Here is a 26,021-nt window from a genome sequence, read left to right on the forward strand (position 1 = left end):
GACAATGCGACACCCCACATGTCCAGAATTGCTACAGAGTGGCTCCAGGAACACTCTTCTTAGTTTAAACACTTCTGCTGGCCACTAAACTCCCTATACATGAACATTATTGAGCACATCTGGGATGCCTTGCAACATGCTGCTTAGAAGAGATCTCCACCTCCCTCGTACTCTCACAGGTTTATGGACAGCCCCGCAGGATTCACGGTGTCAATTCCCTCCAGCACTACTACAGACATAAGTCAAGTCCATGCCACATCATGTTGTTGCACTTCTGCGTGCTCACGGGGTACTACCCGATATTAGGTAGGTGTACCATTTTCTTAGGCTCTTGGTGTATATGTCAGCCTGCAATAAAGTAAATAGTATTGGTACATTACATGTAATTAATTCCTTCCACATTACAGAAGGTATTATTCAGTGTTACTGTCATTGGATGGAATGCATCTGGTCATCATTACATCATAGATTGCCTCACTCTTTCAAACGTCTCAGGCCGTAGCTAAATAACAACATAGGCTACACAGACACACTGTTCAAGGCTCTGCAAATCAGGAGCTGGTTCAACATACACAACACTTTTCAGATGCCCCTAAAAGTAAAAATCAAGGTGATTTAAGTCTGGTGACAGAGCTGGTTAGAGACAAGGGTCACCTTGTCGTATCTGTCTCCCAGGAATGTGATGTTGAGGTGCTGACATGCAATAACATGGCAATGGGCTGGTACTCCATGATGTATCTGCCATGTTAGTTGTTGTACTGTTACAGGCACATCCTCCAGAAAAATGAGTAGAGTTCTGGATGTGTATGTGTCCATTATGACCTTGTGCTGAAACAAATGGTACAAGAAGATGGTCATCAGTAACCCATGCCCAAACACTGATGTTAACACATTGATGATGCTACAATTCAGCAATTCCCATAGGATCTTCTATAGCCCATAGGTGACAGCTGTGTGTGGACATGACTGCATCATAACTGAAGGGTACATGATCAGTGAATAATACTTACAACAGAAATTTCTTAATGGTAGGGGTATGTTGCAAAGCCTTCTTTTGAAGGAAATCCTACTGCTGATAATCCTGGCACATGTTGCGGGTGACAGGAATGGTACTAGTTTTCACACAGGATGCACAGCATTCTTTCATTCACTCCATGCTGGGAGATCATGTGTGTGGCACTTGTACTAGTATTCCTCTCAGTACTGCATAGATTTGTCATTGCAGAGCTGGTGTACAAACATGTCGATCTCAACCACGTTGTTCATCTCTCTGAAAGGATATCTGGTAACACAAACACAGATAGGTGGTGCTCTCCATCAAGGTAAGTGGCTCAGTAAATCTGTGTGGCCTTCGATCATATCTATGTCCTTGATCACAGACAAAAAGCATCTCAACTTGCTTGTGAATGAATGAACCACTTTGATTTGTCTTACTTGAACTCACACTCCCTGCAACATAGAATAATTATTGTTACTCATCAGTGCCATTTACATGGACAAATATGCATCAGTTAAATAATAAATTAAGGCCTTGTAATGTGATGAAACAGGTCTACTTGTGTTATTACAGACTCAACATCCATTCCCTTTCCTGTAAAGAATCAACTTGTCCTTTTACTTCATATTCACCGTGCATAAGTGAAAAACTGGAGTCAGCAATTACTGAAGATTAAAACAACAGGACCATTAAACTTTATTAAAGGAAAAAAGTGATTTTTTATTTGTTTGCATTGTATACGCATATCCAAACTGTTACAGTTTAACAAGTCTGTATTTTGACTGCAATACTTCATTATGTCTTCCAGCAGTTCCTAACCTGATTGCAACCACTGCACTAAGCAGAATGCAAGTTGATCCTCTTTGCTGTTGGAACACACTGTGCTTGGCACTATATGACAGGTTCCACTGAACAGTTGTCTATGGCACATCGAGGCCCTGCCTTGCTCGTAGCATCCTGTGACGAGCTCTGCTGAAAGCAGCAATCACAGCTTCCACACTGTTAAGTAATGCTGATGATGACAGGTGATGGGGCACATTCTTCCCCCAACCCTCTGCCCTTTCAGATGTCTGGTGAATAATGTCCATTCGAACTGTGACCGTGCCACTGCTAACAGTACGCAAGCCAAACTTGCCAAGTACTGGTTTACCCTGAAAGGAGATGGATTAATATTAACATGTGACACAAATCAAAAATGAAGCAGACAAATATAACATAACAACATCACAGATAAAGAGACTTTAGAAGGATGAAGAAAGAAAGACAACACTGCCAGTGAGTGTATGGCATTGCAAAGATTTTATTCTGCTTGCAAGGAAAACGTGCAAGATTGCAATTGTGTACCACATTAATGCTGTATAATAATAGGCCAACATTCCCCAATAATAATAGTTTTTGTAATAAATTTGTAATCATTCAGTTATGGTACACTGTGACTTTTAAAATTTACACATAACGCTTTTATCTTCATTCATTCAATCACACATTATATTCTGAAAATTCCATCCTAAAGGAGAGCCTCCAAGTATGTACGATGAGTCAAGTTACACTTTACAGAGATGCAGATGCAGCTGTGGAGTTGAACACATGCACCAGCAGTTGCAACAATTTTTGTTTCTATACAAAATTTAGTTTACTCTCTGTTCTCATATGCTTTTGAGAAAAAGTAAGTAGTGTTTGCATATTTAACTGTGTGACTAGCTTCCACTAACTTATTCTAAGTATAAACTTATTTTTTGAGCTACAGCTCTGTAATGATAACCAGAAGCAGCATAGCACAAATACTTATGAGGTGCTATCCGAATTGTCCAAGAATTTCACTGTAAAAATCAGAATACTATACTTATGTCCTAATGTCCTCTGTCACCTTCAAAGTGGTCACCTCATGCATGTATGCAATGATCCCATCATTGTTACCATTTTTGGAAGCACTACTTACCTGACACCCGCCACTAGAACTCACAACTGCACGTGCCAAACATGACGTAACTTTGTGCCACAGTAGCTAAAATGTATACCTCAAGACATCTAGTGGCAGAATGTCATACCACTATTGGTTTGACTGGTACAATTAAATTCTCAGATATTTTGTATAGCACCTCATAGACTGGATCTACCAAATACTTTGTGATATACACTCCTGGAAATTTAAATAAGAACACCGTGAATTCATTGTCCCAGGAAGGGGAAACTTTATTGACACATTCCTGGGGTCAGATACATTACATGATCACACTGACAGAACCACAGCCACATAGACACAGGCAACAGAGCATGCACAATGTCGGCACTAGTACAGTGTATATCCACCTTTCGCAGCAATGCAGGCTGCTATTCTCCCATGGAGACGATCGTAGAGATGCTGGATGTAGTCCTGTGGAACGGCTTGCCATGCCATTTCCACCTGGCGCCTCAGTTGGACCAGCGTTCGTGCTGGACGTGCAGACCGCGTGAGACGACGCTTCATCCAGTCCCAAACATGCTCAATGGGGGACAGATCCGGAGATCTTGCTGGCCAGGGTAGTTGACTTACACCTTATAGAGCACGTTGGGTGGCACGGGATACATGCGGATGTGCATTGTCCTGTTGGAACAGCAAGTTCCCTTGCCGGTCTAGAAATGGTAGAACGATGGGTTCGATGACGGTTTGGATGTACCGTGCACTATTCAGTGTCCCCTCGATGATCACCAGTGGTGTACGGCCAGTGTAGGAGATCGCTCCCCACACCATGATGCCGGGTGTTGGCCCTGTGTGCCTCGGTCGTATGCAGTCCTGATTGTGGCGCTCACCTGCACGGCGCCAAACACGCATACGACCATCATTGGCACCAAGGCAGACGCGACTCTCATCGCTGAAGACGACACGTCTCCATTCGTCCCTCCATTCACGCCTGTCGCGACACCACTGGAGGCGGGCTGCACGATGTTGAGGCGTGAGCGGAAGACGGCCTAACGGTGTGCGGGACCGTAGCCCAGCTTCATGGAGACGGTTGCGAATGGTCCTCGCCGATACCCCAGGAGCAACAGTGTCCCTAATTTGCTGGGAAGTGGCGGTGCGGTCCCCTACGGCACTGCGTAGGATCCTACGGTCTTGGCGTGCATCCGTGCGTCGCTGCGGTCCGGTCCCAGGTCGACGGGCACGTGCACCTTCCGCCGACCACTGGCGACAACATCGATGTACTGTGGACACCTCACGCCCCACGTGTTGAGCAATTCGGCGGTACGTCCACCCGGCCTCCCGCATGCCCACTATACGCCCTCACTCAAAGTCCGTCAACTGCACATACGGTTCACGTCCACACTGTCGTGGCATGCTACCAGTGTTAAAGACTGCGATGGAGCTCCGTATGCCACGGCAAACTGGCTGACACTGACGGCGGCGGTGCACAAATACTGCGCAGCTAGCGCCATTCGACGGCCAACACCGCGGTTCCTGGTGTGTCCGCTGTGCCGTGCGTGTGATCATTGCTTGTACAGCCCTCTCGCAGTGTCCGGAGCAAGTATGGTGGGTCTGACACACCGGTGTCAATGTGTTCTTTTTTCCATTTCCAGGAGTGTACAAAAACAGAGATTAAAGATATATTGGATCTAGGCCTGTTATGTAAAGATGTAGGGGGAACTGACCACTGTCCATGAAAAGCTGGAAGCGTAATGGGCACAGTCAGGTGCTGCCTTGGGCTACAGTGGTGTTGGGGCACATGAGACGGCTCCTTTGGTACTTCTGATGCCTACAGTATTTCCTGGGATCTGTAATGTTGCAGCACCTTCTGATTTACTTGTCGTGGCCGGTCAGCACTCACCTGATGATGAATGGCAAGCAGTGGTGGGGTTGTGAATCTCTTGGTGGAAGGTAAAAGTGAGTACTGGCCTCAACGCTGTCTCCCTTATGCCTTCAGAACAGATTGTGCTTCATCCTGCTGAAAGAACACATGAGTCAGCTTGGGGCACTTCATCTGGTGGGACATGGGTCCATCGTCCTCAAAGGTCCAAGAAGTGCAGAGAGGGGGTTTAGTGGTTACTGAGAGCTCCAGTGCTAGGCAGGTGATGGGAGCCCCTTAGGAAAACAGCAGGCGTCTTGGAATGTGGATATTTCAATCTTCACTGTTGGGTGCAGAATTGTAGGCCCCATTTAACAGGACAGGCTGCACTACATGTAGGATGCGGAGTATGTGCAGTATGGCCAAGTGGCGTTTTTTTAAGATACAGAAATACCTCCACAGGCACAATACGTTATACAGGGAAGAATATCAGCTCCATTAATTCAGTAGCATTCATCAGCACAGATCAGAGAAAGGAAATGTTAATACTGTGTATAAAAATTATTCAGAAATTGGAAGTTTTTTAACTCTGAAGCTTTTCTGAAGACAAATTAATGCAATGACATCAGTGAAATAAAATTTCTTCCATGAGGAAGAATCACATTTCCAGCAATTTTAGTAGCCCATGACCAAAGCACTGTGCCTCTTCTGATTCATCTCAGTAGCTCACTCATTTGTCTATTCATAATATCTGCTATTCTGCAGGCACTATTCGCTAAAGAAACTCAAGAAATGAATAAATACACAAGTTATCACACATCAAGGCTATTATTTGACATGACACAGCTTATATCATCTCATTACCAATGAGAGACTACAAACACTCATATTATGGCTTACCTCAAGAGTGTTTCTGCAGTGCAAAACTACTCAAAGCTCTAGCTTAGCTTTCATAGATGTGGTTAAGCATAATTTTACATTTTTCTAAATCATGAATGAAATAAATGCTGTGCAATCCAACATGTCAAAATTTTTTTATTTGTGTATATTAATACAAGAATGGAAAATTCAGGTTGGAATGTAACAATATTGTGAAAAGGAAAGTTGCTACTCACCATATAGTGGAGATGCTGAGACACAGATAGGTACAACAAAAGGACTGTCACAAATAATAGCTTTTGGCCAGTAATGCCTTCGTCAGAATTCGACGGCAAACACACACATACACACTCACGCAAATGCAACTCTCACACACAACTGTAGCCTCAGGCAACTGAGGCCACACTGCCTGAGACTACAGTCGTGTGTGTGAACTGCATTTGTGTGAGTGTGTATGTGTGTGTTTGCCATCAAATTCTGATGATGGCTTTACTGGCGAAAAGCTGTTATTTGTGACAGTCCTTTTGTTGTGCCTCTCTGCGACTCAGCATCTCCACTATATGGTGAGTAGCAACTTTCCTTTTCACAATATTGTATATTAATATAATAATTGGTTCAAAGACAGTATTTAGTGGCCAAAGTCTGCATTGCAAAGCATTTTTTGGAGTTGTCTCAGAATATTTTGTGTCCAAATGGAAAATAAATTGTCATTATGTCACCTTAAAAACCAACAACAGGATGTTTAAATCATTTTCACATCATAAGTAGATGATGAAAGGTATAAGGTATGCTGCATTTATAGTTTTTTGTCCTTCATGCACAAAGTATCAGGTTGGTGCACAAGTTCATAGCATTTTTGTTCTGCATGTTGGTATTCTGGTTGCTATGAGTTTATTTACTGATTGTCATTTTTTATTTTTAATTCACTGTTGTTATTTGAGTTTACATATTGCCATTTTGTCATTTGGAGATAGTGAATGGACTTGTGGACACTAGAGTATGGAGTGTCAAGCAGAGAAATTGGAACATTTCCAACATATTCTTCTCTCTGAGTTCAATACAGAGGTGACAGTGGCGGAGGCAGTCAGAAACATTTGCAACATGGGTGGTGATAATGCCACTGGACAGAGCATGACAAGAAAATGATTTTCTCATTTTAAGGAGGATTGCTTTGTCATTAGTGACCCTCCACTTCCAGGAAGACCTTTGCAGTTTGATGAAGATTGCTTAAATGCATTTATTCATAATGATCCATGGCAGTGTACTCAAGAACTGGCAAATGTGATGAACTGTGATAATTCCACCATCGTGAGACATTTGCAGGCAATGAGGTAGGTTCAAAAATTGAATGTATTGATACCACATGTTCTAAGCCAAAAGCACAAAAATCAGTGGGCAGCCATATGTGCATCTTTGCTTGCTCATCATCAATTGGCTTGTGAACAACACCAACCACTCCTATCCTGTATTGTTACTGATGACGAGAAATGGTGTCTTTATGATAACACACGGGGGGAAAAAAGGAATGGGTGCGCTTAAAAAAAAATAGAAACTCCCTGTACAAAGACCTGCACACACCCACAAAATATAATGTTATGCATCTGGTGGAACAGCAATGGTGTGTGTATTACTAATTACTTCCCCAAGGTGCAATCATCACTGACATTTCTTGTGACCACAAAACACTTCATAGTCATGTCATAGACACTTTGGCAGCATGTAGTCTTGGATTACTTTGCTTGAAATAACGTATGTCTTTGCTTAGTTGTTAGTTCTTTTAAGGTGGTTGCCACACAGCATCCTCTTAATTACCAGAAGTTATTGTTTGGTAGGAAAAGATTGGCCCAATAAGTTATGTGACACTAATTGCAAACCACACATCACATCAGAGGCTCTTGATGTAACTGATGATGATTTTCAGCACATCAACAAAAATTCCATATCACAAAGAAGATCACATCAGGATCAAACTCTCCATTGTGCAAAGACTAAAACAGCCAATTACACTTCTCACAATGAACAACAGTATCTGAAGTCGTCACTTGATGCACTTGATACTGTTACTTCGAAAATTTTCAGTTTGAGTTATTGCAGTTTGTTCTGTGGAGAGGTCTTACTCATGCACCAGACTTAAGTACTAAGATGCGCAATTATTTTCTCGTACTTCTTTCTGACACTGCACTTAATTCATCTAGCCTGGCTAAAACCAATGTCAGAGATCAAGCCATGGACCACATGGACAAGTATTTAAATGTAAAGTTCCATAATGTGAAAAACACATTTTACATTATTTCAGAATCTTATGCCCTGATCTGGGAGATTTTAGTAGCATATCAGGGCAATCACCCCACATTCAAACAGCAATTTATGGAATGTTACATATCAATGATTTGTTTCACCAGTCTTACTGTCAGTCTTTTCCTTCTCTAGCAAGTCTGGTTACTGATTTTCATCCACTACACTTATCTTTTGTCATACTTTCTGATGTTACAGGCCGTATTAGTTTACATAAACAGCATTGCTCCATGTTTCAGGTTCTCTTGTAATTTTTGAAATGTTTCACCTGTTTTTACAAACAGTAAAGTATGCTGTTGCTCTGTGATTGTGGAGGCATGGGAATACATGTTGGCCTGAATACCCACTGTTGTCACGGAAAGTATGTCCTCATTTCAAAATAAAACTTGTCACAATATCACTTTTTTGCACAAACTGTTGATCTTAGGCCTGTATACACACTAAATTCCCAAGTTCTATCCTGTACTTCAGCCACAAAGCATAAATCTTTATTTCGAACTACAAGAGGCTTCCATCACTGAAAGCTTTGATCAAGATTAAACACACTTTAGAATGCCTCAAAAATATTTCTGACAATTCCTTTAATTCTACATAAAGTTTTCTGCAATACTAGCAAAGCTGTCACTGAAGGGAAGCATTCTCAAATTTCCCAGAGAATTATCTTGAGACTGAACTTAACTGAAAATCCAATGTCCCAATAGTTTGGATCAATAATAATTGTCTTTCAACAATATTAGAAAAAATATAGATTGCTATTCACTGTAACAATGACGCACTGAGTTGCAGACATGCACAACAGACTGCTACACATGACGGTGCTTTTGGCCAAAGTCTTCTTCAGCGAAACATACTAGCCAGAGCTGCTTCTGGTAGCAGTCATGTGTGTGAGAGGTGTGCTTGCTTGTGTGAATGTGTGCAAAGTGTGTTTTCTTTGCTGAAGAAGGCTTTGATTGAAAGCTATAACGTGTAACAGTCTTTTCATTGTACCTGTCTGCAACTCAGTCAATCATCTTTACTGTGAGTAGCAGTGTATCCCTTTCCTAACATTGTTGATACTCCAACCTGGAATTTCTATTGTTTGATAATTGATTTTCAGCTTTTTCATGAAGAAAAGTAACAATAGTTTTCCGATTCGTATATCTTTCCACTCAGACTGTCAAGCCTGCAATTCTTTTAGTATTTAATTTTACTGTGTAAAAATCATTTTGTTTCATCTGACATTTATAACAGAATACCTAATGAATATAATAGAGGGAAACATTCCATGTGGGAAAAATATATCTAAAAACACAGATTCTGTAACTTACCAAACGAAAGCATTGGTACGTTGATAGAGACAATAAAAAACACAAACACAAATTTCAAGCTTTCGCAACCCACGGTTGCTGCATCAGGAAAGAGGGAAGGAGAGGGAAAGACGAAAGGATGTGGGTTTTAAGGGAGAGGGTAAGGAGTCATTACAATCCCGGGAGCGGAAAGACTTACCTTGGGGGTGGGGTGGGGGGTGAAACGGACAGATATACACGCGCAGGACAGGTACACACACACACACACACACACACACACACACACACACACACACACACGTATATATACAGACACAAGCAGACATATGTAAAGGCAAAGAGTTTGGGCAGAGATGTCAGTCGAGGCGGAAGTACAGAGGCAAAGATGTTATTGAATGACAGGTGAGGTATGAGCGGCGGCAACTTGAAATTAGCAGAGGTTGAGGCCTGGTGGGTAACGGGAAAAGAAGATATATTGAAGTGCAAGTTCCCATCTCCGGAGTTCTGATAGGTTGGTGTCAGTGGGAAGTATCCAGATAACCCGGACGGTGTAACACTGTGCCAAGATGTGCTGGCCATGCACCAAGGCATGTTTAGCCACAGGGTGATCCTCATTACCAACAAACACTGTCTGCCTGTGTCCGTTCATGCGAATGGACAGTTTGTTGCTGGTCATTAACACATAGAAAGTTTCACAGTGTAGGCAGGTCAGTTGGTAAATCACGTGGGTGCTTTCACACGTGGCTCTGCCTTTGATCGTGTACACCTTCCAGGTTACAGGACTGGAGTAGGTGGTGGTGGTGGTGGTGGTGGTGGTGGTGGTGAGAGGGTGCATGGGACAGGTTTTACACCGGGGGCAGTTACAAGGGTAGGAGCCAGAGGGTAGGGGAGGTGGTTTGGGGATTTCATGGGGATGAACAAAGAGGTTACGAAGGTTAGGTGGACGGCGGAAAGACACTCTTGGTGGAGTGGGGAGGATTTCATGAAGGATGGATCTCATTTCAGGGCAGGATTTGAAGAAGTCGTATCCCTGCTGGAGAGCCACATTCAGAGTCTGGTCCAGTCCCAGAAAGTATCCTGTCACAAGTGGGGCACTTTTGTGGTTCTTCTGTGGGGGATTCTGGGTTCGAGGGGATGAGGAAGTGGCTCTGGTTATTTGCTTCTGTACCAGGTCGGGAGGGTAGCTGCGAGACGCGAAAACTGTTGTCAGGTTGTTGGTGTAATGGTTCAGGGATCCCGGACTGGAGCAGATTCGTTTGCCACGAAGACCTAGGCTGTAGGGAAGGGACCGTTTGATATGGAATGGGTGGCAGCTGTCATAATGGAGGTACTGTTGCTTGTTGGTGGGTTTGATGTGGACGGATCTGTGAAGCTGGCCATTGGACAGAAATGATATTTTTGAGGACTTGCCAAAAAGTAATGCCTTCAAATTCTTTATGTGAAAAACCTTTAAAGTTTTATAAATATTTATCGATATTCAACATCTTTGTTCTTCGTGTCTATATATTTATTTGTCAACATATGTACTCTCCCTGTCAATGAACATATTCCTCTCAATGATGACCAGTTTTTTGATAGTTAATGATGAATGTTTTACTTTATTGATGAGCCAGAACCTCACCTCTGCTTGCACAACTTCATCACTATCAAACTGAAGTCTTTGTAGGCGTTCTTTAAGTTTTGGCAAAAGATGAAAATTGGATGGAGCCAAGTCAGGACCATATGGAGGATGACTGATGACAGTGAACCCCAGGCACTGGATTGTTGCAGAGGTCACAAACAGTTGTGTATGGGCTGGCACTGTCATGCTTAAGGAGAGGGCACTCTGTGTACGTTTCTGGGGGTCACAGAGTCCCTTGCAGTGTTATGATGGTGCCTTTTAGGCATAGATGCCAAATGCACCACACCATGAACATTCCACAATACTTTGAGCACAATTTTCCTTACTGATGGCATGGTCTTGAACTATTTTGGCATCAGTGATCCTTTGTGGCAGAACATCTCTGATGCTCTTTTGTTTTGGGGTCGAAATGGTGAATCTAACTTATCACCTATCACAGTGTAGTAAAGAGACCCATCATTGTACACAGCTTTCATTTTTCTATGGATTTCAATTGGATGCATGCTTTCTGTGGTTAGCAACTCGATTACAGAACGCTGTTTCTCACCCACTGGCATAGATTATGTTAAATGTTGCCATGCTACACATTACAATTCAGAGCAGTATTACTTTTCAGCATGCCCTCGTATATTGTGTAGAAATACAGAAAGCTTGAATAGTTTCCTATTCAACAACTGAGCCATGAAGCCAATTCCTTGAATGCAAATGCATAAACTGATTAAATGAACTTTTTCTGATGAAACATTAGTTAAAACATACCCTTTTCCCAAGCATTTTACTGTCTTTCTGAGCCTTTTTGGAAACTGAAAAAATATTGTTTGTGTGTCTCATAGAAACAAGAGGCTGATGTGTTGTATTTGTTTATGTAAACATCTTAGGACTGTTGCTGTCCTTGGTACTCCCTAAATGATATTCACTATTATCAGTACTGAAGAATTCACACTGTCAGTTCTATCAAGTTACCCACAATTCCTCCACTGAGCAATTGAAGATATGAGTAATTTTGTTCTTAAAAATATGTAATCTACTTTCACAGAAATGTGCAATGGTAAGAACAACAGTTTGTCATCAAACCTTTGCAATATTCATAAATGTAAGGCTGATTCAAAAACAGCAACATGCAACCACAGCAGCAAACATACAAAAAATGCTCGAGTTAAGCAGCCTGAAATTTGAACAGCTACTGGATGATTGTGATAAAAATGTAGCTGTGGATGTTAAGATCAATGGCCTTCCTACAGAGGTAACAACAGTTCCTGTCAGATCGCCAAAGTTAAGTGCTGTCGGACTTGGGTGACCATCCAGGTCTGCTGAGCGCTCTTGGCAAGCGTGTGCAGTCAACCCTTTTGAGGCCAATTGAGGACCTACTTAACTGAGAAGTAGCGGCTTCAGTCACAAAAACTGCAACAGCTCGGAGAATGGTGTGCTGACCCCATGCCCTTCCATATCCACATCCAGTGAAGCCTATCGGCTGAGGATGACATGGCATTCAGTCGGTACTGTTAGGCCTTCTGAGGCCTTGTCAGATGGAGAGCGGATGTTAAGACATCCACAGTACACAGATACTTGGGGAGCAGCATATTTAGACATGTCCATGGCACACAAGGTTGGTGAGGTGGTACAAAATGCACATCTGCGTCTAGGGCAAGGTGTGCTGCCATGGAAAAACTCATCTAAAACAGTAAAAGGTTTGACAGACAGCAATTTATCCTTCTCAAGTATTCTACTGCCTAGGCAGATGCAATTGGAATATGGCAGATTCTGACTTTTCAAAGCTCATACTATGAATTAATGTCTTAGCCAGTATACCATGAAGTCTGTAGATTAAGACATCTATCTGTTTTAATTACTTCTCGAATCAGTATATCATTTTATTTTCTCAGCTGTTGCAGGAAAATTTCTTCTGTAAGTATACTTAATCTGCTTAATTTCTTTTGTAAGTATTCTTAATCAGTTTCCACGATTCCAGTTAGGTGGCACTTTTGAAATAATGCAACATTTCATGATCACCTTGCAAAGTATTAAGATAATGCTGATGTTGCCATATTTATATATGATGGAAGCTGCCTGCCCCTGAGTGCAGGTGCTAAGGTATTGTATATCTGGCTGTCATGGTAGTGATTGGAAATGGAAGAAAGCAGTGGGGAGTAGGTTGCGGTGCCACAGGATGTGCCTGAAATTTTGCATGGCTAGACTTGATTCACCTACATGCTGTGAGCTGTTGGATGAATTTTCACTGTATGGCCAACAAAGTGAGATTCCATGCTGAAGTGAGTGATAGCCTTCATTCTTGTTGACAAATGTCTAAAGGATCCCTGCTTCTATAGATTATGGAACTTACTTGGTTACATGACTAGGTACAGCCATGTTCCAGTTCAAAGTAGTGTGCATTGTCAGCTCACCATGTATAGTGTATGTGGAACATGTCTTTGCAGGCAGGTGTGATGACCTGCTGTTAATGTCATTACATTTATTGAAAACAAGATGGAATGACAGTGCTGATACAGAAGCTGATGGGAAGTACAAGCGAAATGTTAAAGTTGAGTAAGTCAATAGTATGTATCTACCCCAAACAAGAAGAATCAAAGTGCTTACAATGAAATACTTATTGCCAATAAGGATAAATGTATTATTATGTAGCAGAATTAAAGCAGATATAAAACATGGATTCATACACATTAGACTGTAGACAAATGTTACCAAAGGGAGACTACGCAAGAAGTATTGTTTAACAGAACTGTTGGTTAACAATAAACTATTGTGGATTCAGGCACTGACTTGGGATTTGTTCTGGGATCTGTTTTCATATATGACTTTAAAAACAAAAATCACAATAGTTATATAGAAAAAGACACCAAATTTTTTTAAGAAATGTGTATAAACTCAGCTTATTCCAGAATTATCGTCTAAAAGTTTAGTCATTTTTATAATGCTCCATATCACAACAAACAGGAGAATAAGTGCCACCTTCTTCTATTTTATCAAAATGTGAAATACCCAGTAGACTGTCCAGTAATCACGTACCTTGTGAACCACATCTAAGGAATGCAAGACATTTGGAGATAGTTAAGGAGCGTTAACCTTTGCATTTTATACCACTGACAAAATTTTGGAAGAAAACCAATTTTGTCACACTATTACTCTATATCACCCCAACCTATATTCCACAGAACTGATGTATAAGATTTGCAGTCATAAATTGTCAAACATGTTTTTGGAGTGGAAATTTCATGCTGGTGTGTGATAGTCTTGTTGAAAAAAAAATGTTATTTTGATAGATGGAAAACTGAAAACATAATAGTCCCTCAGCATAGATTTGAAGAGAGTCACCATTACCATCTGCAAATGAAATAGCAGATGCCAAATGATTATAAACAACTGAGGAAGACTGAAATATCACCACACAGTGTAGTTCTATTACTGTTGCCAGCAAAGCACTGTTAGCAGTTAAGGTCAAATATATACACTGAACATTCTATTTCTGTTCTTGTTCTAAACGGTCATTTAAGTCAGTGACTATTATAGCAGGCAGGGAATTGATTTCTGTACCTCTCACATAAGCTAAGTCATATTATTGCATGTACTGATGTACAGACCAATAGCAATGTGACAGTTCGTCAATTGTAAAAATATTGGGACATACACTAAAATACCCCCCCCCCCCAATTTCTTTGGCATAAGTATAATAGTGCTGCCATCCTGGCCAGATTTCTGACTCCTTTGCAGGATAATAAATGATATCCTCTATGGACAAAAAGTGAACCAGATTCTTACTTTCTGTTCTTTGTGTCACCAGGTAAAATGAGTGAATCTTCCTGCACTGTCCTTCCTGTCTCCATCATTTCCAGAAGAGGGAAAAAACTGGGCCAGGAGTGCCATTTGTTCAACTGATAATGTTCTTGTTAGTGCAGTTGTTTCACCTTTGATTTCAGTGTTTTTCTACTGGTTGCTTAAAGAAACAAACAGTTTAAGATACTCTATAATTAAGAACAAATGTATCAGAATGCACGAAAGCAGCAACTATTATTCATCGAGCACAAATGTATTTTTTCAAAAATGCAGATACACCACACTATAAAAAAAAGCAGAGAAAGTTTTTACTTGTTAATGAACTAAATTATTAGTATGATGCTAACAACATTGTGAATAATTTGATCTGTATGCAAACGTTACCGAACCTTACCCTATAGGAAAAATAAATAAATAAATAAATAAATAAATAAATTTATTCAGTTGTTTCAGTTTCAGTAATTATTAGCAACTACTAACCTTTACTGCATCTGGCACTCCAGCTATGTCCATTGAAACATTACAACCACCTCCGATAAAGAAACGTCTCATTTCATGTAAGTGTCCATCCGGTGTGAACCGCCAAGAGGGTATAGAAAGAGTGTGACGACCTGCGCTGTTAGGTAAAGGTACATGGCAGTAGCCTTCCACACGGAAACGGCCCCAACTATCTAGTGAAGCAACTCGCATCAGTAGCTGGGGCCGAAGGCACTGTGTTTCTGCAACAGACATTCAGTTTAGTAGATGTTGAAGCATGTTTGTTTTAGATGTACGTAATATTTTTGTAAGATCCTAGACACAAGCTGAGGAGTGTGTGTTGGTGGCAGTGATGTAGTGTACCTGCAATAGGGCAACAAAAGAAGGCTGATAATTTATAAAGAAAGGGGTTGATAGGGTGTGATTTTAGAACTGATTTTTTAGGATTCACAATTTTCTAGCACCACAGTAAAGAACTCCACTACTGAATTGAGATAAGGTTTTACAATATATGTGGAAAGATTTTACATCTTGTCTAGTGGTTATGTATGCCAAAGTTTCTTTGAAACTGGCCATCATTACTCATTTATGCATCCACCACATTCTGCGGATTTTGTTATGAATAATAACATTCAAGAATGTGCAATGAGCTAATGTATTCATTATAAAAGAGAAAAAAATTAAAGGAAACAACTTCTACAGGCTGCACTGACAATTAGCTATCATTCAGTAATAGCTCCACTTGCCCTTGAGAAGTCTGTAAATCAATATTTTACACAGTTATCAGGATATTTTGGAGGGAAAAGAAACTACTACTTTAGTTTTTGGCCTGTTCCATGGAGCATATTTGTGACTCCCTATGGAGTGGAATGTGTCAGTAACTTTAAACCTATGATGTATAATTCTTCTGTGAAAACGTGGGTACATCCTGACCATTTATATAAATGATATTTTTTTTAAAATCATAAGCAACAACAACATTTGATAAAATAATCCATACACATAGAAATACTATCTATTCATAAATTCATCTACAGAGTAGGAGTTGTCAAGCAGAAATGATTTCAATTTGGTTTTCTTAATTTTCATTATTTGCTGACACCTTTAACTCACACAGAGGAAGACAGCCAATATTTTTATGGCTACATACTTTGTTCCTTCTTGTGAAAGAGTGAGGTGAAGTTGTGGATATTGGAGGCTATCTTTGTTTCCAGCATTATACAGTGAAACTTGCTCAAAAAGGAATTTGCATGGAACCAAAATAATTTTCTATGCTTTTGAAACAACATGGTTTTGCTGCCTTTCCAGTCATCAGTGGCTTCTTCATTTCACCTAATGTGTTTCACAGCAGTTCACTGAGTCTTTCACTGGACACTTTTCCATCGATGCACTTTTCACCTCGAATTGGTGATTTTGACAGCAGTGTGCAATAAAACAATCCCATTTCATCAGCACTGAAGACATGTTTTGGGTCATAATTTGCAATTAGGTGCTACAGTATTGTCTTTCATTCTGTTGCTACACTTTCCTACACATCTTTAGCTTCCCCACACATTTATTCCACACAGTGTTGTTGTGCCTAGCTTGGAAACTGTCCAGCCATCCTGTGGATACCTTAAACTCCATATTTCCAAGCTCTTTAGTGACTTTCAGAGCCTCACTCTGCAACATGGATCCAGACAAAGGCAACTTTTTTGCCCATGCACTTATGAACCATTCCCAAACTCTCTCAGTGATATCTTTATTTCCTGTCTATTTCATCTCATATCTTATCTCTGTTTCTTAAAGTATCATAAATTTGTGTTTTATCGCGTTTGAATCACAACATTATTTTGTGCACAGAAAGTCTGTCTTCCTTACTCACCTCATTTACCTTAATCTTTTCATTAAAGAGCAGCAAGGATAATTGCTAATATAAGCAAACGCCAGTCCTGTAGGGACTATTTCAAAAATTATAAATTACTGATTGTTTACTCATTGTATGTATTTAAGACCATAATGTTTGTAAAAGAGAATGAGGAAAGTAGTGTAAAGAACAGTGACATCCATAATTACAATACTCGAGCCAAAAGTGACTATAATAGGATACGGACTAACAAGAAAGCTACAGACCACAGTCCATATGTAACTTGGAGACAATTCTATAATAAGTTGCCAAAAAATATAAAGCAACTCGAAGGCAATCTTTTCAAGAACAAGTTGAAAAATTGGTTAATAGAAAGATTTTAAACTCATTAAAAGAATTCTGAGCTGCAGTACTGTTTATTCTTTTACATACTGCAGTATATTGGTGGTGGTATTGTTATAATTGGCTAGTCGATGAATATAATCATTATATGTATGGAGTAATATATAATGTGCTAATGTGTTTATAACATTATTGCATGAAATGATATACAATGTGCTACTTAATGTATATATTCATTCTTGGAATGACATGATATTGATATAATTGTACAAAAAATGACGATGTCCAAGACTGTAAAGTTAACATGGACAAATAAACATTATTATTATTATTATTATTATTATTAGCAACACACACTTTTTGTTTGACATCATGTTATCACTTAAAGTGCTACTAGTCAACTGAATCTGGCACAAAATAATGCAGGTAGTGCATTTCCTTGGAATGCTTGACCTTGCTGGGTAAAACCATTTATTAACGGAACAACACCCACCTCTCTCATTGCGCAGATTGCAGCAGAGTATTTGTAGGTGTGCAACAATGTTCCAGTGTGCGTTAATGCACATAATAATAATGGCAACTGAGAAATGCTGACAAACAGTGCGCTCAAGAATGGACCATTTCCTACGGTGTACTGACACTGCACGTAGCTTGTTCATTGTTACACAGGGTGGTGTGGTTTGATGTCCACACCCGCAGCACTGCACTGTGCTGTGCTTAACCCCTTTTCTTAGTTTTGCACTGCATAACAGCATTGTCAGGGGAGTATAGTATTTGTGTTAAAAGTGGTGTCCCTGTAGAGTTGTGGATAACTAATGTATACTGTAATACAGTAAAACTGTATAAGTTCTTTTCCACATCATGCAATCAACTATTGATTAAGTCTTAAAATTTGCATTCCATTTCCCTCTTAGACACGTTCTGCTTTATGCAGAAAATTGGCATATAGAAGTGTATTGAATACTTTGAGAATGAAATACTTGTACAATCTGGACAATTTCCAAATTATACAAGATTTACTGTATTTATGAATGCTACTGTTATTGTCAAATTGTGCCTGATTCTTCACAACAAACTTCTAAAGGAGTAAATGTATTGTGGGGCTGTTATTAGCATACCTAATTTCTCTTTCCTCCCTCCCCTCTTCCCCTCCCTTCCCATCCCTCTCTTCCCATTTCTCCTTTTCCTACCCTCTTTCCCTCCTCCCCTCTTCCCCTCCACTCCTCCGTCCCTCCCTCCGCCCTTATTTTACCTTACATACAAAAACCTAAGTATATAACTATAACATTTACTACTATTTAGGGGTCATTTCAAACAAAATAGGCAAGCTGTTTAAAAACACAGATGTCAGAATAACTTTTGCCACCACTAAAAATTTAAGAGAGAACTGGTGTATAACATCACACAAACAGCCGAGAAACAAAGCAAATCAGGAATTTATGAAGGAATGAGCAATCATTGCATTAGAAGTACATTAGCCAATCACGCAAAATTTTTAATACCCATTTTGAAGAACACATAAAGCTAACAAATCAGCTACAGTGAAGCGTACAGATAAAACAGGACACAGTGTTGCAACAGACTACACTATTAAAGTGCTGCATACTTTACAGAAGAGATACAAAATGGAGATCTAGAAGGAAATGGAAATATTTGTCTGTGACCAAAAGTGTAAAGATGAATTGTAAACGAGATTACAGATTTCAAGAACTCACATTTCTTCACAAATACCATCTCATCTCAGTACTATTAAAACAAACAATACATAATGATTAAAAATATATATGAATGGTATTCCAATAGCAATATCTTTGTAATTCTTTAACATAATTTTTATACTGTCATTTTTAACACTAAATTGTCACAGTCTTTCTTATTGTAATATATGTTGTCAACCAATATCAGAGATGTGACAGTAAAAAGTACAGGAGACATTGCAAGTGACTGATAACACAAGGACTGAAAAATCAGTAGTTAAACTGAACTAAGCTTTGTTTTGGCTGCCACCTTATTTCTGCTGTACATTAGAGTTGATTTTGGTGTCACATTTTAAGTAGGGCCTATCCTTTGCAAGTTTATGAATTGGGTTTAATAAGATCCAAGGAGCCATAACAATGAAGATAACTAAAACAAATTCATATGAACAATGCGAGTGATTACTTTTTTAAAAAATTATGTGAACAACATAGCAACAAATGAATGTAGCCTGAAGATGATGTTTGTACCTCAAAACAAGTTGCTTCATTAAATCATTTAAATCAACAAAATTTTGTGACTGGTAGCAGCCTGTGACAAATCTTTTCATATATTTGAAACAGTTATGGTTGATTAACAGTCAATATGGCATTTAATTGTTGCTGAACTCCGATATTTAGTAAGATCTGTATTATGTTTCCAATGCAAGTTCTGATCAGTAAGCACAACTAAAAATTTTGAACAAGCACTTCTACATATTTCGTTTTCCTCTTGCTGCATTGTTATTGACAAAGATATGTCCCGCCTTATACAGAAGTGATACTGTATTTTTTATGTGTTGCATAACAGACCTTTTAACATGAACCAATAGCTAATACTTTTAAATATTTCATTCCACCTCTTTTGAGCTGATTATGATGCTTGTATTATCAGCACAGAGCACTCCTTCTGCTTTATCATTGTAAAACAGACTGTAACAATGGAAAATCCAGGATGGAATAATGCCGATATTATGAAAAGGGTAGACTGCTACTCACTGTATGAAGGAGATGCTGAGTTGCAGACAGGCACAACACATAAGAGTTTTCAGCCAAAAGGCCTCCTTCTAAAGAAAACACACACACACACACATTCATGCAAGCACAACTCACACAACCATGACCACTTTCTCTGGCCACTGAGGCCTCAGCAACCAGAGACAATGTCTGTGTGAGCTGTGCTTCTGTAAAAGTGTGTGTGTGTGTGTGTGTGTTTTCCTCTTTAGAATGCCTTTTCAGTGACAGCTCAAGTGTATAGCAGTCTTTTTGTCTGCAACTCATTATCTCCCCATATGGAGATCAGCAAACTATCCTTTTAATAATACTGTCATTAAGACAGAATGCAATGAGTATAAAGCAAGAACAGAAGCGATCTCAGAACCCTGTGGAACACTGGCAGTAAGTAACTTGTCTCCACTTAAAAGAACATTCATCATGAAATGTGCATGGCTTATGTAATATGACCCCTTGCTTCCTATCAGTTAAATATGAAGTGAAACACTTTCTCATTACTTTTCTAGTTATATATTGATGTAAAGGCATCTTCTAGATTGGCATACAGACAGCTAACAAAGGATAATAGTTATCCACATGCTCTAAAAACTGAGATCTATTTACATAATGCTGTAAGAAGGATTTCCCATCTCAATTTTATATTACTTGGTTATTTAAAGGATTTCTGAATGAGGTATATTTTGTATTTACTATTGAATTTGCAAGGACTCCCAATTACTTGGGATTTAATTTTCCATCAACAATGATGTTATTAGATAAAATCCAACTTACTGTTTTATCTCCACAGGCAGCTCTCCAAGCCATTTGCATCAATATGTAGAATACCACTCTGAACATACAGACAAGGTTTTGCAGTAGTCTTCAGTCTGCAGCTCTTCAAGTTCTCTATCCTATGCAAGTCTTTTCATTTCCAAATAATTATTACAACCTTCACAGTTTTGAACCTAGGATGGTCAACAGAACACTACCTTCCAAAGCAGGGTTCTGTTGCCAACCCAGCCTATGCAACATCCTAGTCCATACCAATGCCACTCCCACTTCCAACCCCTTGCCACAGGAATCATATCCTTGTGGTAGACCAGAGTCCAAGACCTGCTCAATCTGTGCACCCAGCACTTCCTATTCCAGTCTGTCACAGGCTTATCCTACCCCGCACAGGCTGGGCCACCAGCAAAAGCAGCTGTGTCATATAGCAACTCTGCTGTGAACACTACACAGTTTTTCAGTAAGTATGATTACCAATCAGCTGTCTGTCATGATGAAATGCCAGTGCCAAACTGTTACCAAGAAAAAAGTTGGCCACTGATGGCACAACATGCAGCTGAGCATAAAATGCTCAATTTCAATAGGTGCTTCAAAACCCAGGCCATCTGGATCCTTCCCTCCACCACCAGCTTCTCTGTACTACGCAGATGGGAGTTATCTTTGCAACAGATCCTTTGGTCCCATAATTTTCTTGGTCTCAGTTTTCAGTAACCCATTGTCCCCAGACCCTCCACCCAAAAGTTTCTGCTTTCTCTGTGCTGTCACCCCCTTCCAGTTCTTGTCCCAATATCACCTTCAGTGTGCGCTGTTCCCCACCAACTCTGACAACCATGGATCACTTGCCTAAACTGTTTACCTGCCAACCCTCCCTCCTGCATTCCTTGCCAGCAAGCCAGCTACTGGCTGCCTCCCTTCGAGCCACTAGACACTCACCCACAATCCCTTCCCTGCCTCTCACCTCTCTTTTCCTCTACCATCACTCGACACAACCCCCAGCACAACCTATCCATGTGCCGCAACTGGCAATGTCTGTCCATCATGTAGGTGTAGGTGTGTGTATGTGTTTTTTACTCTAGCTCAAGACGTTCTGAAAGCTAGCAAGTTTGTTTTCTTTTTGTGTGTGCCTGCTGACAGCTCAACAATTCTGCCTTTTAATGACTCTCTAACCCAAAAATATTTTATCTCATATTGCCATGCATGATTACATTAGGTATCTTAATGACTACTGAGATTTCGATATGCATGAACTCTCATATGTAAATAACACTCAGTCTGAAATCACATTTTTTCATTAGTTGTTTATGTCATTATTAGCATCAAATTTGGCTAAGCATTCTAACACGTACCTACTTAACAAAATATTCTGTTTCAATATGTATTTATTCAAATTAATGATATGAATATAATAGAGGGAAACATTCCACATGGGAAAAATATATCTAAAAACAAAGATGATGTAACTTACCAAACGAAAGCGTTGGGACAGGTATACACTTGCACACACACACATACCCATCTGCACATATACAGAATTGTAGCATGTCAGGTGCTGTTAACAGCGATGTGTATCATATTTACCTACATAAAAGTCTGCTTGTGTGTATGTGTGTGTGTGTGTGTGTGCGCGCGCGAGCGAAAGTGTATACCTGTCCCTTTATCCCCCTAAGGTAAGTCTTTCCACTCCCGGGATTGGAATGACTCCTTACCCTCTCCCTTAAAACCCATATCCTTTCGTCTTTCCCTCTCCTTCCTTCTTTCCTGATGAAGCAACCGTGGGTTGCGAAAGCTTGAATTTTGTGTGTGTGTTTGTGCTTGTTAGTGTCTCTATCAACATACCAATGCTTTCGTTTGGTAAGTTACATCATCTTTGTTTTTAGATATATGTATTTATTCAAATGTTTATTTATTCAGTACTTGGAAAATTAGCTGCAATACTGTCTATAGATATTAGGAAATTTATGAGTTGAATGGTGAAGCAAGAAAATACAGATTTGTAAGAAAAGTTATACACAATGTCAATTGGAGGACATTGAAGTAACTAAATAAAATGATAGTCTTGTTCAGCTTTCCATATGGCTACCTGCAGGTTCCTAGAGCAGTAACACTAATATTTCAAGAAAGTAATAATATTAGTGTAATTTCTTTACCTATGTCATCTGTGCTTGCAAGCTCAACTTCAAAAATGTAGCCAAAAAATGCTTCTCCTTTGTCATTTTTATTTGACCGATGTGTTGCTCCTGCAAGAAGCGCAGGAGATGGACCTGACCAGCCTGTGCCAAAAACAAAAATTTCAGTTAAAACGTTCATGAAACACTTGTTAATCCTTAGAGCTTGATAGTTTCCATCCCCAACACAATGTTGTTATAAGTACAAGAATGAAAAGATATCTGTTTCAATTCATATACATTCAGTTTCTCATAGCCACACACTGTTGTGCATTGTGTACAATGATGTTACTACCAACCACAGAACATGAAGTCAGTAAAACTGTACAAAACCAATAAAAAAAAAAGTCAGTCAACTTAGATGAAGTACCAATATGTGTGCCGGAGCAAAGTGTACAGAATATACAAGCTACCTTAACAAACACAATAAATAAATCAGTGTTAGGGAAATATCCACACTACTTAAAATAGGCAAGAGTTGTACATCTGGTAAATAAACGCGATGCAAGAGACAAAGAAAATTACTGGCCCGCTTCCTAGCTGTCACCAGTCTCAAAATAATATAATCAGTTATAAAAGACATGTTAATAAATTATTTCAATAAATAAAATCTTCTAAATGAAACGCGGTTTGGGTTTCGAAGTGGTAGAAGTACAGGATAAGCCATAGTAGAATCCACAAAAGTGGTACTTGATGCTCATGACAAGGATGAGTCTGTCATAGGCATATTCCTAGAGACTTCTAAAACTCTTAGTACTGTTGACCTTAAGATTCTACAAAATAAATTAGAACCATCAGGCATAAGAAGTGGAGCTAATGACTTTGTACTCTACCTATCAGGTAGAGTACAAAGAGCAGAGGTGGCACAAACCTAACATAAGGCTAAACTTTTATTGAAACTCTTATCATAACCAAAACACATTAATAAAGGTGTTCCTCAGGAGAGCATATTAGGACCACCACTGTTCATAATATACATCAGTGACATTCCCAAAAATGATACTCATGACAAAAAGATTTTCTTTTCTGGTGACTGCAGTATTACAGTCACAGACAAAACACGAGAACTCCTTGCAGTGAAAGCAAATGAAACTCTCAAGGACGTTTACAATATGTTAATATGCAGTAAAAGACACTGAATACAAAGAAACAATTTCAGTTGGAAAATAGAAAATGACACAGTCAAATTAAATGTACAGTATAAGGCGTGCCCAAATGAAAAGGAGACAACAGTTATATGAAAAGAAATTTTAATGACAATATTATAATTAAAGTTCATGTGGAACAGTACCACAATGCATAATAATCATTGACAATGATACATAGTTCCCTGAATGTAGCAAGGAAGTGGATGGCTTCAGTGTCGAAACTCATGAGTTGCAAACAGATCCAGTTTTCCATGGTATCCTGCATTTCCTTGTCACCTTTCAGAGATTCTCTTAAGGGGCCAAAGGTATGCGTGTCTCATGGGGAGATATTGAGGCAGTAAGGAGGATGTTCCAGGACTTCCCATTGAACTCAAGGGTCTTCTTGACCACATGTGGCCTAGCATTGTCCTCAAGAAGTACTATCCCATTCAAGAGTTTATCCCTGTACTTCTTCCTCATGGCATTTTGAGCATCAGCAATGTGTCATCATATTGCTCACAAGGGAACCTCCCCATCGCACCCCCCCCCCCCCCCTCAGAATTAGTTATAAGTTGGTACAGTGGAAAGGGCTTGAAAAACTGAACACAGATCAATCGAGAAAACAGGAAGAAGTTGTGTGGAACTATGAAAAAATAAGCAAAATATACAAACTGAGCAGTCCATGTGTAAGATAGGCAAGATCCAGGTGAGTGTAACATCATGAACGCCGTGGTCCCATGGTTAGCGTGTGCACCTGCGGAACGATAGGTCCTTGGTTCAAGCCTACCCTCGGGAGAAAAGTTTAATTTTTTTATTTTCAGACAATTATCAAAGTTCAGGCACTCACATATAATCAAGTTCGCTCTCCAAAATTCCAGGACATGTTCAGATTTGCTTGGACATATGCAGGATTTGACAGTCTACACACGGAAAAATTTGAAAACGGTAAAAACATATGTTTTGACAGAGCACATACAAAACTGTGAAACTGTTGCATTCATTTGTTGCAGTTTATGCGACAAACTCTTATGTTTTCACATTTTTTTGGGAGTGATTATCACATCCACAAGAAAACCTAAATTGGGCAAGGTAAAAGAGTCTTTTTACCCATTCACCAAGTGTACAAGTTAGGTGGGCCAACAACATATTCCTGTCATGTGACACACATGCCGTCACCAGTGTCGTATAGAATATATCAGACGTGTTTTCCTCTGGAGGAATCGGTTGACCTATGACCTTGCAATCAAATGTTTTCGGTTTCCATTGGACAGGCACGTCCTTTCGGCTACTAATCGCACGGTTTTGCGGTGTGGTCGCAAAACACAGACACTAAACTTATTACACTGAACAGAGACATCAATGAACGAACGGACAGATCATAACTTTGCAAAAACAAAGAAAGTAAACTTTTCACTCTAGGGAAGGTTTGAACCAAGAACCTCTCGTTCCGAAGTTGCTCACGCTAAACACGGGACCACGGCGCGCCTGAACTCGGACTCTCCTAGTTGTTGCCTATCTTGCACATGGACTACTCAGTTTGTATATTTTGCTTAGTTTTTTCATAGTTCCACACAACTTCTTCCTGTTTTCTCGATTGATCTGTGTTCATTTTTTCAAGGCCTATCCACTGTGCCAACTTATAACTAAATTTGAGGGGGGTGCGATGGGGAGGTTCCCTTGTCAGCATTAACTGTTGCACCCCATGGTAGAAGTCCTTTTTGGTCAAAAAAGAAACTGAGCGTCACTTTTCCAGCCTTCAGGCCAGCACGGTCTTTTTTTTCCTACAAGTCAGGCCAGGATGAAATCACTTCTGCCTAGTAAGTCTGGAGGCATGGTCGAAGTTGTGACACCACGTTTCATCACATTCCACAATATGAGCAATCAAATCCATTCCTTGCATTGCATATTTCAGCAGATAGGTCAGGCA

At 39.8% G+C, this 26,021-nt stretch overlaps 1 protein-coding gene across 3 annotated transcripts in view; it reads right to left on the reverse strand.

Annotated features, from left to right (window-relative positions):
* Positions 1-985: 985 nt before the first annotated feature.
* Positions 986-26,021, reverse strand: part of LOC126203162 (Meckel syndrome type 1 protein) — a 141,779-nt gene continuing 116,743 nt past the window's right edge. The window contains exons 6-9 of one of the 3 annotated variants that reach the window (XR_007540230.1): positions 22,950-23,072; positions 15,106-15,344; positions 1,817-2,148; positions 986-1,449 (exon numbers count right to left, since the gene is read on the reverse strand). Coding sequence is in view for 1 of the 3 variants with exons in the window: in XM_049937403.1 (XP_049793360.1) it covers positions 1,918-2,148; positions 15,106-15,344; positions 22,950-23,072 (593 nt within the window). In the remaining 2 variants the exon portion in view is untranslated. Of the gene's footprint in view, positions 1,450-1,668; positions 2,149-4,797; positions 4,915-15,105; positions 15,345-22,949; positions 23,073-26,021 lie in introns of those variants that run through there. The other 2 variants (XR_007540231.1, XM_049937403.1) reach the window with 2 other exon arrangements.

This window comes from Schistocerca nitens, chromosome 9 (genome assembly GCF_023898315.1).
Source record: "Schistocerca nitens isolate TAMUIC-IGC-003100 chromosome 9, iqSchNite1.1, whole genome shotgun sequence".
Lineage (NCBI taxonomy): Eukaryota > Metazoa > Arthropoda > Insecta > Orthoptera > Acrididae > Schistocerca > Schistocerca nitens.